The sequence below is a fragment of the Drosophila elegans genome, unplaced genomic scaffold (genome assembly GCF_018152505.1).
Source record: "Drosophila elegans isolate 14027-0461.03 unplaced genomic scaffold, ASM1815250v1 contig_183, whole genome shotgun sequence".
NCBI classification, from domain to species: Eukaryota; Metazoa; Arthropoda; class Insecta; order Diptera; family Drosophilidae; genus Drosophila; species Drosophila elegans.
Genome location: NW_024545550.1, coordinates 971673 through 989250, shown reverse-complemented (window position 1 = coordinate 989250; position 17578 = coordinate 971673). Strand labels below are relative to the sequence as shown.

Below are 17578 nucleotides of genomic sequence, written 5' to 3'. Positions count from 1 at the left end.
TTAACCTGTTCAAACGACTATTTTACATTCCAGAATTTTACATTAGTTCACTATTTCGCCGCCAGGGGGCGACAATGAGAGTAAGGATATATGCAACCCGCCAAACGGCCAAAGCGCCATCTATGTCTCAGTATGCGCGGCTTAGCTCGTAAAGCGTCATCTAAGAGTCATTAATTTTGGGTTGTGTCTTGACTATATGAGGATCAATTTGACAGGATCCCTTTGAAAACTGTGATTACATATATCCTTACTCTCATTGTCGCCCCCTGGCGGCGAAATAGTGAACTAATGTAAAATTCTGGAATGTAAAATAGTCGTTTGAACAGGTTAACCGCTGAAACTGTTTTTTGATTCTGTTGAGATCAGGATCTGATTTTAAAATATGTTAAGTAACAGCCTAGAATTTTTGTTTTACATTACATAACATTTAATCCGATAGCGCAGGCGCTGTATTTGTACCGGTTGAGCGCTGGAGTTGATTTAAAAATATGATAAATAACAAACAACATTTTTTCTTAATAATTTTAACTATGTAAGAATATGATAAAAATTTAAAATCGTCAGTTAATTTTTATGAATAATATATATTTTAAATTTTTATTTAGATAGTTTAAATTGTTTAAGAATAATATTATTATAATATATAATTAAAATATATAATTAATAAATATAATATATAATTACGGTCTTTTAATTTAAGGCGCTCTGATTTGAAATTATTAATATACATGTTATAAAATAATTTAGTATCTAGTTGAGCTAGTCAAATGTTTCTAAGAGAGACTTTCTCTCTTTCTCTGCCTCTCAGCCGTCAGGATAGTTTCTAGTTAAAATCAGAAATTCCGTTATCCTATCTATGTGTATACAAAGGCTATTTTTTAGGTTTATCCTATCTATGTGTATACAAAGGCTATTTTTTAGGTATAGGGAAAAGTACCTGTGTTTTTGGTGACCGAAATCTTGGGATACAGAACCATGCACACTGAACATTTCGGTGAAACCTATGGCATTACTGAATCCCTTTTCAACCCCAATAAAATTAAAGGCCGAATGCATTAGTTGTAGCTACTTAAAGCTGTAGTTGTATTAATTCATGGAACTACTGATTGTAAACCCATTTAATTAATAGTATGAGATCTCGACAAGATCTCCACCACCATATACTCTATGGTGCATCTACATACACACAACTATTCAGTCGCCATCACAGTTGTTTGAGAACCATGTACTTCTAGAAATTTTCCACCCTCACACACACAAGCAAACACGCACTACCGTTAACCAATCGAACTACATCTTTAAATAAGTCGATACTCTGGATTTTTGGATATAAAATGTGGTGCATCCATGGTTACAATATTCATTTCAATTTGTAAACACAATTTGTAAACATGAACACATCAAATACTTCCGTGATCTTCGTTGATGACATCACTGAGAAGTTAGTTCACGATGTTGATGCAGCTGCCGATCTTGATATGAATATTCAGCGCTCATTTTATCCAGCTATTACATCAACCCAAGAAATTCCTGAGGACCTGCAAAACTTAGAATTGGATGAAAATCCAATCGGTATGAGCTCCCAGGAGTATTTGGACTCCCAATTACGACGGAATGTGGAAGAAGAATCGTTCGCCTGGATGCTTACAGCCTTTGGACAACCAATAGAGGTGGAAACCATACCGGACTTCCCTGACGATGACAGCGTATTTGATGGAGTGGAAGATGCTGACCCAAATCCTTATTTAGATTTACTTAATGATAGTTGGAATCAAGAACTTTGTAAACAATAAAATAAATAAATAAATCATTAAAAAGTCAATATTTAAAAAATCTTTTTATTTATTTTAAATATCTTGGAATACTTCGAATTTAACAGGAACCTTGCAACCAATAAGAAAAATAAACAGAATATTAAAAAATCAATATTTTAAAATTTTTTTTATTCATTTTGGATAGCTGGAAATACATCGAACTTAACATTGTTTTGATGTTTTAATGTAGTTATGTTCGGTTCATTAAAATGTTCGTACATAAATTTGATGTTTTCTTTAAGATGGAAGTTATGCTTCAGTAGTGTATGCATATACAAATTGTGTCGCAGCCAGAATTTTGTTATTTCAGGACAAAAACCACATTGATAATAACACGATTTCGATTTTGGATAGCTGAAGTTGTGTATTTTCAAGGTATGGTGTTTTAAACCATTACGAGTAGAAAAGGTTTTCGGATAAACACACAACTCACAAATAAACGCTTCCATTCCGATTCTATAATGAACTGAGGAATATCAGATGAACATGACCTTTAAATATGATTTTGAATTGAAATTTTGAATATATGTGTTTATATACTTTTGTCCATAATATATATTTGTATATTGTATATATTTATATACTATTGTACATAATATATATATATTTGTATATAGTATATATTTATATACTATTTTCGTTGTAAATAAGGGCTTCGAGAGTATAAAAGGCTATGTATTATTCTGTAAGTAAATTAGTACACATTCGGTATTTACCAGAAAATAATCAATTCCTACAATCCCAATTCAAAATGGTATGTGTGTTTAAATGTTTATATAATATAATATGATAATTAACTTGATTCTTCAGGACTTCATATCCACCCTAAATGAGTTAAAACCTCTGATTGGTTATACAAAAATTGAAAATCTATGTATTGGATTTGAATATAAAATCATTGGATGTAAACTAAAGAAAACACCATATGGAAATAAAATAGCTCTTTATTTAACAGACAAGGACAACGAGCATATATGGGTTTTTCTACCAAAAAATTATGTAAACAAGTTTTCTACTAAGACACCCTTTAAGAAATTAAAAGAGAATGGTATTTCTCATCTTGTATATAAGGGGAAAGATATGAACAAATACAGTCCTGTAAACATTGAATTTTTGTCTTTAAATAAATAAAGTATATAGTGAGAATTTCCTCATATAAACCCCAAAGATTCTCTTTTAAACATCAGTCTGGTTCTCAATCTAAAGGAGTGAAATCATATTAAAACCCAACAAAACAAAAATGCTGGCTAAACAAATTCAGTTGTTTTTGATTCAGTTCGAGGATATGATTTTCGAGGAGCACGTTACTAGACTGGATTATTTACGCATTACACTGGAGGATTTGGCTGAAAAAGAGTTAATTCACTCAAAATTTGGATTTCACTACAAGCTTTGTCCCTGGAGTGATGATGATGCAGAGGTTGGACCAGACACATGCCAATGTCATAGACTCCCTATATTACAAGACGAAGCCCTTAATATTATGTTAAAATATTATAAGTTGAATCAGAGACTGTATAGATCCGAAACAATAAATAATCTTAATTGATTTTAATTAAAAATTACTTGTCTTTTTATTTTTTAAAATATTTCTTAAACATTTGCAGAATTAACTTATCGTTATAAAAAAAGTCATTTCGCTTAAAATTTTTTAGGAAGCATTTCAATGATTTTTTTTTACATTTAAACAGACCGTATAGTATACAATAATGACCACAAGTGTTTGAAAAATAGCCTTGAAGTTGCTGTTTATTAAACAAATATTTAACCGAATTTTTTCTTAAAAATGTAATGAACTCTTTTTTTGAGGATATTGGCCATATGAATCAAAAAATTCTGCGGATCTATTACTTTTGAAATGGAATGCAATCCAATGAGTTCCTGGTTGGGTTGAAGTATCAGTGTTTGCAATAATTAGCGCTGGAAACTTTAAAATAGTTGATGGTAGTTGATCTGATGGGAAAACTCCTTTAAATATAGATTTTGTATATGCATTCTTAGACAGTAAATTATGTATTTGTAATGTATTCATATTTAAAGAAGAACTCGGATATTTCGATTCTTATCAATATCTATCATTGAATCGTATTCACAATAAACTAAACAAGTCACTGCTTCAGCAAGTGGTACTGAAAATCGACCTTCAATCCTAATAGTTCCTTGAGATATTAAATTCGAGCAAACCGTTGAGTTTGAATGATCAGCAGTTAAGTCAAAGGCTAATATAAAACTATTTTTATCAAACATTTCCTTTGTAATTTGCAGTCCTCGATCGTAATGTTTTATTCCAGTTCCTCTAAATAGCATATTATAACCTCTTGCACTTTGTGCGTTTTCAGCGCTCGAGTAATCAAACTCTAAGGCTTGAGAAGGAACTTGAACTCCATTTACCAAAAGATTAAATCGTTGAATTTTAAAATGTTCGAAATCGAATGGATCCAAACTACGATTTCCTGAGTATGAACGGTTTTTTACCATACAAAATGCTAAAAAATTTGGTAGCTGACCGATAACTGCGTTATCTATTGATAAAGTATTGTTTCCAGGGTATATTGTAAAAGACTTTACTTCGACTTTGTTAAATGGGTATATAGCATTTTTGGTTTGTAATACATGATGATGAGCTAATAGTATGCTGGGGTTGATAGTTATATGATTCATGAAAAGTTGAGCTTCTAATATCTTTAGATTTGATTCCGATTCATTTTCCATTAAATAAAATGCAGTTTTCTCAATATTGAAATTAATCCTTAAATCAACATTGTTTACGAGCAGTTTAGGTTGATTAAAAATATCTCCGTGAACTTTACCAAATAGTTCAACCTTATTACTATTTTTGAATATATTTTTTAGGGTATCATTTGTTGTGGGATAAACATATTGACCCGCAGTTATTCGTCCAAAATTTGGATAATAACCTTGAGCTGATAAGTGACTTTCAGAGGCATCACTACCGTAATTTAAAACTGTCTGCAAATATGCTCTATAATGGTAGTTATTATCACTCTGTGATACCAATATGTTATTTAAATAAACTGAAGAACTTCGAAAAATGGAATGTAGAATATTGTTTACTACACCCACGGTATTTCCTTCGATGGCACTGTTGTCATTTTTTCTTAATTGTACTACAAGACGTATATAAACACTTGATAAATCTCTATATGTTTCACCGTTACCCAAACAAACAAATTCGATTGAAGAAGCACTGTCTAATGATGCAATTGGATTGTATGATACTTCTTCAGTTTTTAGAATAGAGCTTTGTGTAGGGTGCGGAGCAAACAAATCCAATTCACTTTTCATACATTCAATATGGTTACTCATTGTGTCTTAGAGAATATATCGCTTATATTTAATTTTCTTGATAACTTTTTTTCTTTTTGCGGCGTTTTGGTACGTTTACTATGTGTTTTGGACGTTGAATGAAGTCTTTTTTTCCTTGCACTACGCTTTTTATTCCGTTTTCCATTACCATTTTGGAAGCGAGTCATTTTATCAATTGCTTTATTTGACAGATTTTGTAAAGCAATTTTACTTTGTTCTTGAACAATATTTCGTAATGGTTTTCTCCCGAGATCATTAATTACAGCTTTTCCAGTTTCAGTGGCTTGATCTTTTATAGCATTTAAGCCCGAAAGAAAAAGTGGTTTTATGTAGTTAAAAAGACCACTAAAAAAGTTCCCGATTCCTCGCCCTTGTTGAACTATTCGAGGTGATATATAAAGACTTCCTATATTACTTAATCCTCCACCAGACTGATTTAAATAATATTGATGATAAGATTTCACCATGGTGACTATTTTTATTCTGAGTTACTTATAATAGAGCAAGTATTATTTATAGTATAAATCTTTTCCTTCTTCTAAAGTGAAGAGTAGTAAATATTGGGACTACCGATGTTTCAAACGGTACCTTATATCCATTTGAATCTGTAATTAAAATTGAGATCTCGTTTGGTGACCAGATGTCTAACGGGTAATATTCAATATTTTTGAACTGAATATTTTTTCCTTTTCCATTATAATGTAAAACACGAAGACAACGGGGTCTTTTACTCCCAACAATTCTCGGTTTGATTATATCGGTGTAAATAAAAATTAATCCAAGTTCAGGTGTTTTTGATTCAATGGGTACATTAGTATATCTAAATGTTTCAGCATTTACTAAACTTATAAATTCTGCTTCGGGGTTTTCTATATCTTTAGAAGTATTTATTTCTTTATCTGATACATGTTTGATATAATTATTTAGATAAATGTCTGTAATTCCAACTTCCCAATCATCATTCATATCTTCAGGAATATTTACAATATTAGTAAATGCACATTTAACATTATCAGGAAATACATTTAGTGAATCATTACTGAGTAAGGTGATATAAAACTCATGTAAATAACCCATTTTAGAATTAAATATGGCAATTATTGGTATGAAGTCCAATTAAGTTTGTTTTTTCCTATTTGTACTGGATTTCTAGTTCTAACCGATCTACTTAATTTTTCACGTCCTGTTACATATCTTAGATTTTGAAATGGAGATGTTCCCGCTTTAATTTTTTTTAAATTTACTCTTAATTTGCGTTGTTTATCATTAAGCTTCACTTTTGTCACTGCCATCTTCTTAACATTTTCATTAGTATCTAAAAAGGAAGTTTCACTTATTTTTCGTTTGTTATCCAATAAAGTATTTTTTCTATTCGACTTAAAATCTTCATCTTCGCTTTCAGATGGTAAGTCAGGAAGTTCAACCTTTTTTGGAAGTGATTCATCAAATTTAAATTTAGTCCCCGAAGAACTAGGTTTTTCATCAATCCAATCAATTGTTTGGGACTCATTAGGTCTAGTTAATGTAAGAGGTGTCTTTTGATCATTTTGTCCATGCCATGATTTATTTCGTTTTTTATTTTGGTAATAAGACAATTCTTGGCGAATTTTTATCCATTTATCGAAATCACTTATTCGCTGATCGTTTAAAATTGGTAAAAATTTTAAACTTATTAATTCATTACCTCTATTTTCGTTAACCAATTTCTGATAAGTGATGGGGTTCATTAAAATTACTTTGTTTAAATTATGTTTATTTTTAAACATGATTCAAAATTTTTCCAAAAATTCCAGAAAGCAATGAATTTATTAGAATTGGCAAGAAACCACCTTTTTGAATTAGAACTTTTCTCTTAGAATTTAAAGAACGCTTTGGACAGGATAAATATCGTAATACTTTTTTATACTTTTTGAGTGCAGTTAAATGGTTTTTCGTAAGCTTATGATTTCCGTGTAATGTGTTTAATACGATCTCTACTAATGTTTTTACCAACTCACTATCACTATTACTTATAATTGCCTTACGTAGTTTGTTGTTAGCCTTTTTGAGTACATACAATAAATGTTTGTTCGCTTTCAAGCGATTTAGGTTCTTTTTGTAAACCATTTTCATCTGAATAACACACTGTAAATTTTAAATTAAAAATGTCAGTTCTAAATCTTAAGAGATCGTTGATTCCTTGGGTGAGATCAATTAGTAAATATCCATGAGGTTGCTCTGTTACTTCTTTATATATTCTGAAAAGTTCTGACGGGTTTTCTGGATAAATTTGTCTGGCTAAACATTGAAATTGAAGTTTATCACGAGGATTTTTAAAAACAACTATGTATTTTGTGTTTAGTGAGATATCTCTGGTATGCGATGATTTATGAAATATATTTTGAGTTACGACTACTACTGATAAATTTCTATGATGTGATCCTTTCGTAAACAGTTCACATACACTTTTATTAAATGCCCCCATCATTAAGTCATCCAATATTAAAAGAATAGGTTCCTTATTCTCATTTTCAATTATTTCGGGAACTCCTTTATGATATTCTACGTTATTAAAATTAGGTTTAGCACTCTCCTCTCCATAACACCAAATAATTCGATCTACTGAAACATTTAGCAAATCATTCTTTTTGTTTATTAGATTTTCGAGAAAGGTTGTTTTTCCAGATCCTGAAGGGCCACAAATTAACATTGTGAAGGGATGTATAAATTGAGTGAACATTTTTATTTTCATAAAAATTATCCTTGAATTACAATATGTGTTTATTTAGATTTTTCCTGATCACGTTTTTTAGCGCAGTTCTTTTCGAAATGAGAATCAGACCCACAATAATTACAATAAATGAGTTGAGTATAACCCTTTTTGCGGGGGTCATTCCCAAACAGGCCCTTGAAGGAATCCATTGATAAAGACAGCCTCTTAGTTCAGTGATAATTTTATTACTGATGGTTAAACATATATGTTAGCATTACAATATACTTCATAGTTGGAATGTTCTAAGATTACAAAAAGCTTAAACAGATTATTTAATGAACATCGAAGTGGTAACTTTTTCTTGTGTATTTTACAATTGGTGAAAAAATTAGGTAGTTGAGTTAAGCTTTTTCCAATATCAATATCAACAATTGTAGTTGATAAATACTTAGATAGAAAATGTTTTTTAATTTCACCACGGACAATAACTGAACTATACTTATTTAGGGGAGTGAGTATTTCTTCTAAACAGGTATATGGTACATCTCCAGCTGACCAATCCAATCCATTAATATTCTGTCGATTTAAGTGTTGCTGTTTAATTGTTTCATTATCCAATTCCTTTATATTAAATGGTGGTTGGAAATGAAAAAAATTAGGAATCACTGTTCCGGCTTGCATGAATGCAAGTTCCTTTACAAAAATTTGTTTGTTGTTTCCGAGTAAATATTGGAAATCAACTATTACGCTTGAACTTCGATCTACGGTGTTCATGGTGGGATGAGTATTTTTAATCAACTGAGTGTAGAACTGTCTGAACACTTCCCTTTATATAGCGGTCGGATTGATTCAAACTAACAGTTTTAAAATAGAGCTCAACCACAATGGACATGTGTCAAGTTAAAAGCAATAAAAAACCCCGAAAGAATCAGGATCATGAAGTCATTTTCGGGTTCGAGTACTATGTTGTACAAAATTTAAAGTTGAAATGCGGGCTGTCAACATCACGAAAATTCGTACCAATGATCTGGATGCAACAAAGTAAAAATAATTTCGTTGGATTTGAAAAAGATCAATGGATGCAACTTCTTACATACAAGGAGTATATTCAACTAAAACTTGATCAATACGATTTCTTAATGCCCGATACAATTATTGATCACCCAATCATGTCTACTATTAAATGTAACTTTAGATTTCGGAAATCTGATAAGCAGTATGTTATAGTAATAAACCAGTACGGTAACAAAATTGAATTTGATAGTGAGTCCTGGAGATCCTTACTGAGATTAGGTATATTTTTTACTACATTTTTATGTTGGAATTCAATATTAAGTCAACAAGTTATATATCTTTATTATAATCACATTATTCCAAAGTGTGTTTCATTACAAAAGTATGATGTTCAATTATCTGATTTGGAGGGATCTTACGATAAAAATGTTAAAATAGATTTAACACGATTGTGTTTTGAAATTTCAAAAAAGATGCGTAAAGAAATAAAAAACGATGTACTTGTATATAAGCAATCACTAATATCTAAACGTTCATCATCACCTAATAAAAAATAAAGAAATGAGTAAACAGCAAGTTGTTAATGAAATTCATAAACAAGCTCGAAAAAACTTTACCCGTCGTAAATTTGTACAAAAAGGGATAAATGATACCTGGCAAATTGATTTAGTTGAAATGATTCCTTTTAGTAAAGAAAATGGTGGATATAAGTATTTACTTACTGTTATTGATACGTTCTCAAAATACGCTTATGCCATCGCAGTTAAATCAAAGTCTGCACAGGATGTAGTTGAAGCAATGAAAACTATATTCAAAACAGCTAAAACTACGCCAAAAAATATTCAATCAGATCAAGGAAAAGAATTTTTTAATTCTACATTTGAAAATTTGATGAGACAAAAACAAATAAATCATTATCATACCTACACACATTTAAAGGCTTCTATATGTGAACGATTTAATAGAACATTAAAAAATAAAATGTGGAAAATGTTTAGTATGCAGGGAAAATATATATGGATACACAAAATCAAAGATCTTGTGTATGAATATAATAATTCATACCACAGAACAATAAAAATGAATCCTGTGGATGTATGCCCTAAAAATGAAGAATTCATATTAAAATCAGTTTATAATATGCCCAAGATATTTCCACAACACAAATTTTCAGTGGGGGATTACGTTCGAATAAGTAAATATAAGGGTGTATTTATGAAAGGATACGAACCCAATTTTACGGCTGAGGTATTCAAAATAATAAAAGTAAAGGCAACTTATCCTGTAACATATGACTTGGAGGATTATAAGAGTGAACCTATTAATGGATCATTTTATGAACCGGAACTTCAACGAGTAAAAGACCCTAATGCATTTTTAGTAGAGAAAATTTTAAAGAAACGAAAGAATCAACTTAAAGTTAAGTGGTTTGGTTTTGATGAAAGCCACGCTTCATGGATCGATAAACAAAATCTGCTGAAATAATAAGATGGAATAGAAACACATACACAAAATTATTTCTTTTAAATAATAATTTATTTATTTATTTATATTTATATATATATATATATATATTACAAATTTACAATGTATACATTAATATATTTTAAATACATTTTGATTAATCTTAATTCTCATCTAAAATATTTCTAATTTTAAAATGACCGTAAGCTAGCGTATGTATATTATCGGATAATATAAATCTTTTATCATCCTTATAATTAAGACTTATTTTGTTAACAATCTCAGTATAAAGGTTATGAGATCGACTTCTAATAACTCGTTGTTCACCATAAAAAGTTTTCTTTTGTTTAATACATTCTATATAATTAGTATGTGATAATTTATTTACAACCGATTTTTGAACTCCCTTTATCTTTTTAATACAATCATAAGGACTTTGATCTGAATTTTGATTAGGTTCCTTTACAACTAAGAGCGAGTAGGCTTTAGCCTTTAACCCTGCGAAAGACTTCATTATTTGACCTGCATTTTCATCCTTCATTAAACCCAATTCTTTATTATTAACTTGAGGTATATTATAGATGTTATTTTGTTTAAAGTTTGAAGTATCAAACCGATTCAGATTTTCTTTGATTAATTTATAAAAATCTTCTTGCGTTGACAATATAAAGGAATCAGTATCCATATAAATAACTTTTGATGAAGGACACTTAATCGATAGAAAATTGTAGAAATAATCATACATTAACCATTTAGAAAGTTCTAAAACACTTGAACCAATATATATGGGTTTATCATAACGTATGCGAGATTTTGTGGCTTCTATTGCAGCTAAATTGGGTCCAAAAAGTGCTACACTGTGAAAATTGTGACTAGCTATTCGTTGTCTAAATCCAGGAGAGTTCTGTTTTGAATGGTAATGGGAAACTAGAGCTATATCTCGTCTCTTTTCAACGTTTTCCATAGTTTTTCCGTATATAGCATTATTCATTAATTTATAGAAATTTTTTTCAAATTCATTTTTAGCTAATTTTCTATGTTTTGTATTTAAATCTATATAGGGTTTTAACCAACAAGATTGTCTAAATTTTAGTATTCTGTGAATTTTTTTTATTTTAAGTCCATGTTGAATACAAAGTTGCAGATATTTTAAATGAATAATATAATTTTCTTTATTACATAAGTCTGCAATTAATTTTGATATTTTGGAGTCTGGAGGTATTTTACTTTCAGGACAAAAAGGCAGCGAATTATGAGCATCATGAATTTCAGTAGGGTATTCAAGGTCTACTTCTAACATAAATCCGTAATCCCCTTCTGTTGATATATTTTTAATATCGAATTGATTAATTTCCAGATTATTCAAAAATTTAAATTCTGATATAGGAAGAGGTTGACTCATAGCCCATCCATATAAATTATTAGCATCTATGTAAGCTAAAAAGTTAACAGGTTTGTTACTATCAAAATCTTTCATGTACTTATTATTAGCACACGAAATTCTTTGGGTGCATTGAGTCAATCCCCCTCGTATAGATCTTTTAATAAAATTGTACATATCAGGATTGCTTATTAAAGTTAATTCGGTTCGCGTGAACTTTAACATAGCATCCCAGGAAATTGATGGAGCTGTTACATAATTAACTGGGTCAAGCTTATATATTTGTAGGCATATTATTCTAAAATTCTCAAAAACATCTGCTAAAATCATAACATCACTTTCTAAATACAATTTTAAATAATCCCTAATACTCTTACAATTAAAGGTTGACCAAACCTTTTGAGCAAATTGGTAAGCCTCAAAAGAACAAGGTTGGTCTGTTAGGGAATTATAGAAATATTCAATTGGCGGGAGATTTTTTTCTTCCATTTTTTCAAAACTATCTAAAAAGTCATATGGGAATACCCCTTTTTGTCTCATTTGATTAAATTTCTCCCCTTGAAATTTAGTTTTTAAAAGTTTAAAATTAGATTCATCCATGTAGCTAGCTAGTTTTTCTAGACTAGAATTTAAAAACCTGTTGGAATCTATGAATTGAATTTTGTAATAATCTTTTTCATCAAATCTAATAGTTTGGGTCAAAGCAATATATAATTCCTTATTACAAGGAATCGGTTTTAAATTATTTCCTAATTCCTTAATAAATAAATGAATGTCATACCTAGAAAGGTTATGAAAAACTACTGGGAAAAACGCTTCAGTTAACTTATAATCTACTTTACAATTTTTATGGATATAGCCTATATGACTACCAGAGAATTGATCATAAAACATTTCTGCGTTATCCCGTATCGGTAACTCACAGGCACAGCAATTATCGTTGTCGACGGAGATCGGTTCGCATTCATCTTGGAGCCTTGTTTGGGTGGTCCAATATTTGTGGTATAAGCCCTTGGTAGTATCCTTGAGTGCTTGACAAAACTTTTTAATGCAATCATCTCCTTTAAAAGAAAATATATTTATTAATATTAAATCACTTTAGATTGTAATATTGTTTTTACCTTCATAGGTCCATTGTCTATTAAGACTTGGGTTATATTTATGTACCACAAAAAATGATACAGCGCAAGCAATATGCTCTTGAGATGTCGTTGTAGATGAAATTGATGGATCGTTTTGGGTTGTGTGAATTTTTTTTAATACCGCTTCAATGTCTGCATATATAACTACCGGTGGTGATAGTTTTTTATAAAAATTTTTAAATTTTGTTATGGTATTCGGCTTTGGATATTCCGCAGCCACTTTACCGCATTCCTTGGTATCATGTGTAGAATTTGTTGACGTTATAAACTGTAAACAGTTTTCACAAAAATAGGCAGGGGTTCTAGATTTTGAATGCTGTGAGTAGCATAGTGTTCTCATACAGGTTATATAAGCATAATGCATCAAATTGTTGTTTGAAATTGCCAGCAAATTGATATGGGATGGTCTCCCCTTAAAATCAGTTCTTACTACTGGTCCAACAATTTGTGTTCCTTTAGAATCGTGTTCGTATACGTTAACACTAAAGTTGGGGTTCAATTTCTCAAATTTTTTTATCCCCTTTTTCGTAATAGGAAACTCTATTCCTGAAAAATTAAGTTCCACTTGTTTGTACTTTATTTTTTCTTGTGAAATGTTAACATTTATATATTTTATGGGGAGTTGTAATTGTTCTCTAGCAAACCTCCGTTGTCTGGGGTTAGAAAATGTTTCCAAAGAATGACTTTTATAAGCTATAGAAGCTAGTATACTCCACTTAAAACAATAATTATCATTGTTTTTAACATTAATTAAAGCGTTCTTAGCCTTAATAGTAGGAGGTGCTGAAATATATCCTCTTACAGGAATGTGCTCCAGTTTTATTATTGTAATATCAAAATATTTAAATGCTTTTATTGCCCATCCAGAATCTCTTTCCTGGAACTCACTACTAGCATTTGATAAATAATCGATACCTTCATCAATTCTAGTAGGTAAGTTATCAACATCATACACAGATATGTAGGCCGTTCCAAAATGTTTAAAGGTTTCAATACACTCTCCCTCCTCTGTGTATTTTACATATAGTCCATATACTTGTAAACTGAATTTTATTGATATGTATTCCTCTAGCCATCTAGTAAGAATTTGTTTAATATTATTTTGACATTGATTATAGAATTCTTTTATATCAATAAAATTGGATGTGCTGGTTGATTGAACCCTATAGGATTTGATTGGGAATTCTGTATCTGAAGCCAGATGAATTATTTCAACATCTGTTACTCTTCTAGCAATTGCATTCTTATGCTTTTCCGATTTTAAATGTTTGATTTTTCCGGTTTGGGGATACCTTTCTCCACATAGATCGCAGATAATTTCGATTTGAGATTTAATCCTTTTTGGATTACTCTCAAGAGCGGAATTTTCATCATTTCTACTTCGCTTAATTCCAGCACTCGAAGTAGATGGTAGCTGGTCAATAATATCATATTCGTTGATATCTATCTTTTTTGTATTTTTGGCCCGGGCTTGCATTAGCGCATTGAAAGCATTTTTTGGTCCTAGACACATTTTATAATGATCACTAAATTTTTCACAATCTACATCAATTGAACATAAATCACAACTAATCTTATTTTTTGGTGCAATAGCATTTCGAGGTTTTGAGCACTCCTCGTAATGAACTTCGAACTCCGACAGATTAATTTTGTTATTACAAATATCGCACTGCACTGAAGCCATTGCTTAATATTTTTTGTTTATACTTTTTTATTAAGCACACAAAAATTAAAAACGAAAATAGAGTTTTAAACAGAACGCAGTAAACCGACGATGTCTATTCGTTCCTTAGATCCAAAGAACTAACTTTTACCTGGTTGATATAATTGAACGAAGACTCTTTTTTAACTATCTCTGTTTGGAGAATAGGGTAGGGGAGACTCGTATATATTCGATAAACATATGGGATTGTGGGTGCGTGTTTGCTTGTGTGTGTGAGGGTGGAAAATTTCTAGAAGTACATGGTTCTCAAACAACTGTGATGGCGACTGAATAGTTGTGTGTATGTAGATGCACCATAGAGTATATGGTGGTGGAGATCTTGTCGAGATCTCATACTATTAATTAAATGGGTTTACAATCAGTAGTTCCATGAATTAATACAACTACAGCTTTAAGTAGCTACAACTAATGCATTCGGCCTTTAATTTTATTGGGGTTGAAAAGGGATTCAGTAATGCCATAGGTTTCACCGAAATGTTCAGTGTGCATGGTTCTGTATCCCAAGATTTCGGTCACCAAAAACACAGGTACTTTTCCCTATACCTAAAAAATAGCCTTTGTATACACATAGATAGGATAAACCTAAAAAATAGCCTTTGTATACACATAGATAGGATAACGGAATTTCTGATTTTTAACTAGAAACTATCCTGACGGCTGAGAGGCAGAGAAAGAGAAAAGTCTCTCTTAGAAACATTTGACTAGCTCAACTAGATACTAAATTATTTTATAACATGTATATTAATAATTTCAAATCAGAGCGCCTTAAATTAAAAGACCGTAATTATATATTATATTTATTAATTATATATTTTAATTATATATTATAATAATATTATTCTTAAACAATTTAAACTATCTAAATAAAAATTTAAAATATATATTATTCATAAAAATTAACTGACGATTTTAAATTTTTATCATATTCTTACATAGTTAAAATTATTAAGAAAAAATGTTGTTTGTTATTTATCATATTTTTAAATCAACTCCAGCGCTCAACCGGTACAAATACAGCGCCTGCGCTATCGGATTAAATGTTATGTAATGTAAAACAAAAATTCTAGGCTGTTACTTAACATATTTTAAAATCAGATCCTGATCTCAACAGAATCAAAAACAGTTTCAGCGGTTAACCTGTTCAAACGACTATTTTACATTCCAGAATTTTACATTAGTTCACTATTTCGCCGCCAGGGGGCGACAATGAGAGTAAGGATATATGTAATCACAGTTTTCAAAGGGATCCTGTCAAATTGATCCTCATATAGTCAAGACACAACCCAAAATTAATGACTCTTAGATGACGCTTTACGAGCTAAGCCGCGCATACTGAGACATAGATGGCGCTTTGGCCGTTTGGCGGGTTGCATATATCCTTACTCTCATTGTCGCCCCCTGGCGGCGAAATAGTGAACTAATGTAAAATTCTGGAATGTAAAATAGTCGTTTGAACAGGTTAACCGCTGAAACTGTTTTTGATTCTGTTGAGATCAGGATCTGATTTTAAAATATGTTAAGTAACAGCCTAGAATTTTTGTTTTACATTACATAACATTTAATCCGATAGCGCAGGCGCTGTATTTGTACCGGTTGAGCGCTGGAGTTGATTTAAAAATATGATAAATAACAAACAACATTTTTTCTTAATAATTTTAACTATGTAAGAATATGATAAAAATTTAAAATCGTCAGTTAATTTTTATGAATAATATATATTTTAAATTTTTATTTAGATAGTTTAAATTGTTTAAGAATAATATTATTATAATATATAATTAAAATATATAATTAATAAATATAATATATAATTACGGTCTTTTAATTTAAGGCGCTCTGATTTGAAATTATTAATATACATGTTATAAAATAATTTAGTATCTAGTTGAGCTAGTCAAATGTTTCTAAGAGAGACTTTCTCTCTTTCTCTGCCTCTCAGCCGTCAGGATAGTTTCTAGTTAAAATCAGAAATTCCGTTATCCTATCTATGTGTATACAAAGGCTATTTTTTAGGTTTATCCTATCTATGTGTATACAAAGGCTATTTTTTAGGTATAGGGAAAAGTACCTGTGTTTTTGGTGACCGAAATCTTGGGATACAGAACCATGCACACTGAACATTTCGGTGAAACCTATGGCATTACTGAATCCCTTTTCAACCCCAATAAAATTAAAGGCCGAATGCATTAGTTGTAGCTACTCTAGTCTAAAAATGTTTTTTAGTTTTGGTGCATGTTGGTTGCTTTTCCTGTGGATTGGTGCAGTCGTGTCAGCTGCGGATCAAGGGGTAGTTATAACGCAAATTTCCCAAAAACATACTTATTTTGTGAATATAACACAGCAACCGCCGGTTTTTCGAAGGGGAGGTTCCAAGTTCATCATGGAATCTCTGTTGACCAGTTGTGATCACAACTTTGTGGAGTATTTCCGAAAAGTTCCCGACAAAGTGGATATCTATACATTTCGTGTGGTGAAACTGGTATCAACCTTTACCATCGATGTAGCTGTGAGGGTCCTGAAAACGAAAAGAGTGATGTACAGGGTGGACAACTTGGATGGCTGTCAGTTTCTCACAAATCCCCTGATGAATCGCGTTTTCGGCTCTGTGTACAAGCGACTAATCGTGAATGGTACCTTTTTTAGCTGTCCTATAAAGCCGGGAGTATATTTTCTCAAGAATGAGGGATCTGTGGCCATGTTGCCCACTTTTCACCCACCTGGAAGATATCAGATCACCATGCGAGTCAGGGTGCATGAAAGCCGAGCCCCCTTTGTAATGGAGATGCTCTGGATATATAATGTAGTTCGTATAAAGTAAAATTACTTTTTTTAGTTGGATGTTTTTGAACTTGTTCAGATTTTGAATAAAATTACTCTTGAAATTCCTTTGTCAGCTATTTATGTTTGATTTTGCTTTCATAACGCCTGAGCCAACATTGCCCAATGGATTTACACAAGAAATTAATACACGTTCTGTCTTTAGAAACGGGGGAAACTATCAAATGTAAAACGAATACTCGA

At 30.9% G+C, this 17578-nt stretch overlaps 2 protein-coding genes across 2 annotated transcripts in view; both read left to right on the top strand.

The window, feature by feature from the left end:
• Nucleotides 1–17578, top strand: part of LOC108140328 (potassium channel subfamily T member 2) — a 124049-nt gene that overhangs the window by 13420 nt on the left and 93051 nt on the right. The window lies entirely within an intron of this gene.
• LOC108138414 lies at nt 1392–17375 on the top strand. The gene is made up of 2 exons (XM_041707337.1): nt 1392–1706; nt 16899–17375. The coding sequence occupies exons 1-2, from the start codon at nt 1392–1394 to the stop codon at nt 17373–17375; spliced, it is 792 nt and encodes a 263-aa protein (XP_041563271.1).

Bases quoted from the DNA above. Each gene is read 5' to 3' on its own strand.
- LOC108138414 (XM_041707337.1), top strand. From the start codon at position 1,392: ATGAACACATCAAATACTTCCGTGATCTTCGTTGATGACATCACTGAG. The intron at 1,707-16,898 runs GTATTTGATGGA...AATATAACACAG, and splicing joins ACTTCCCTGACGATGACAGC to CAACCGCCGGTTTTTCGAAG.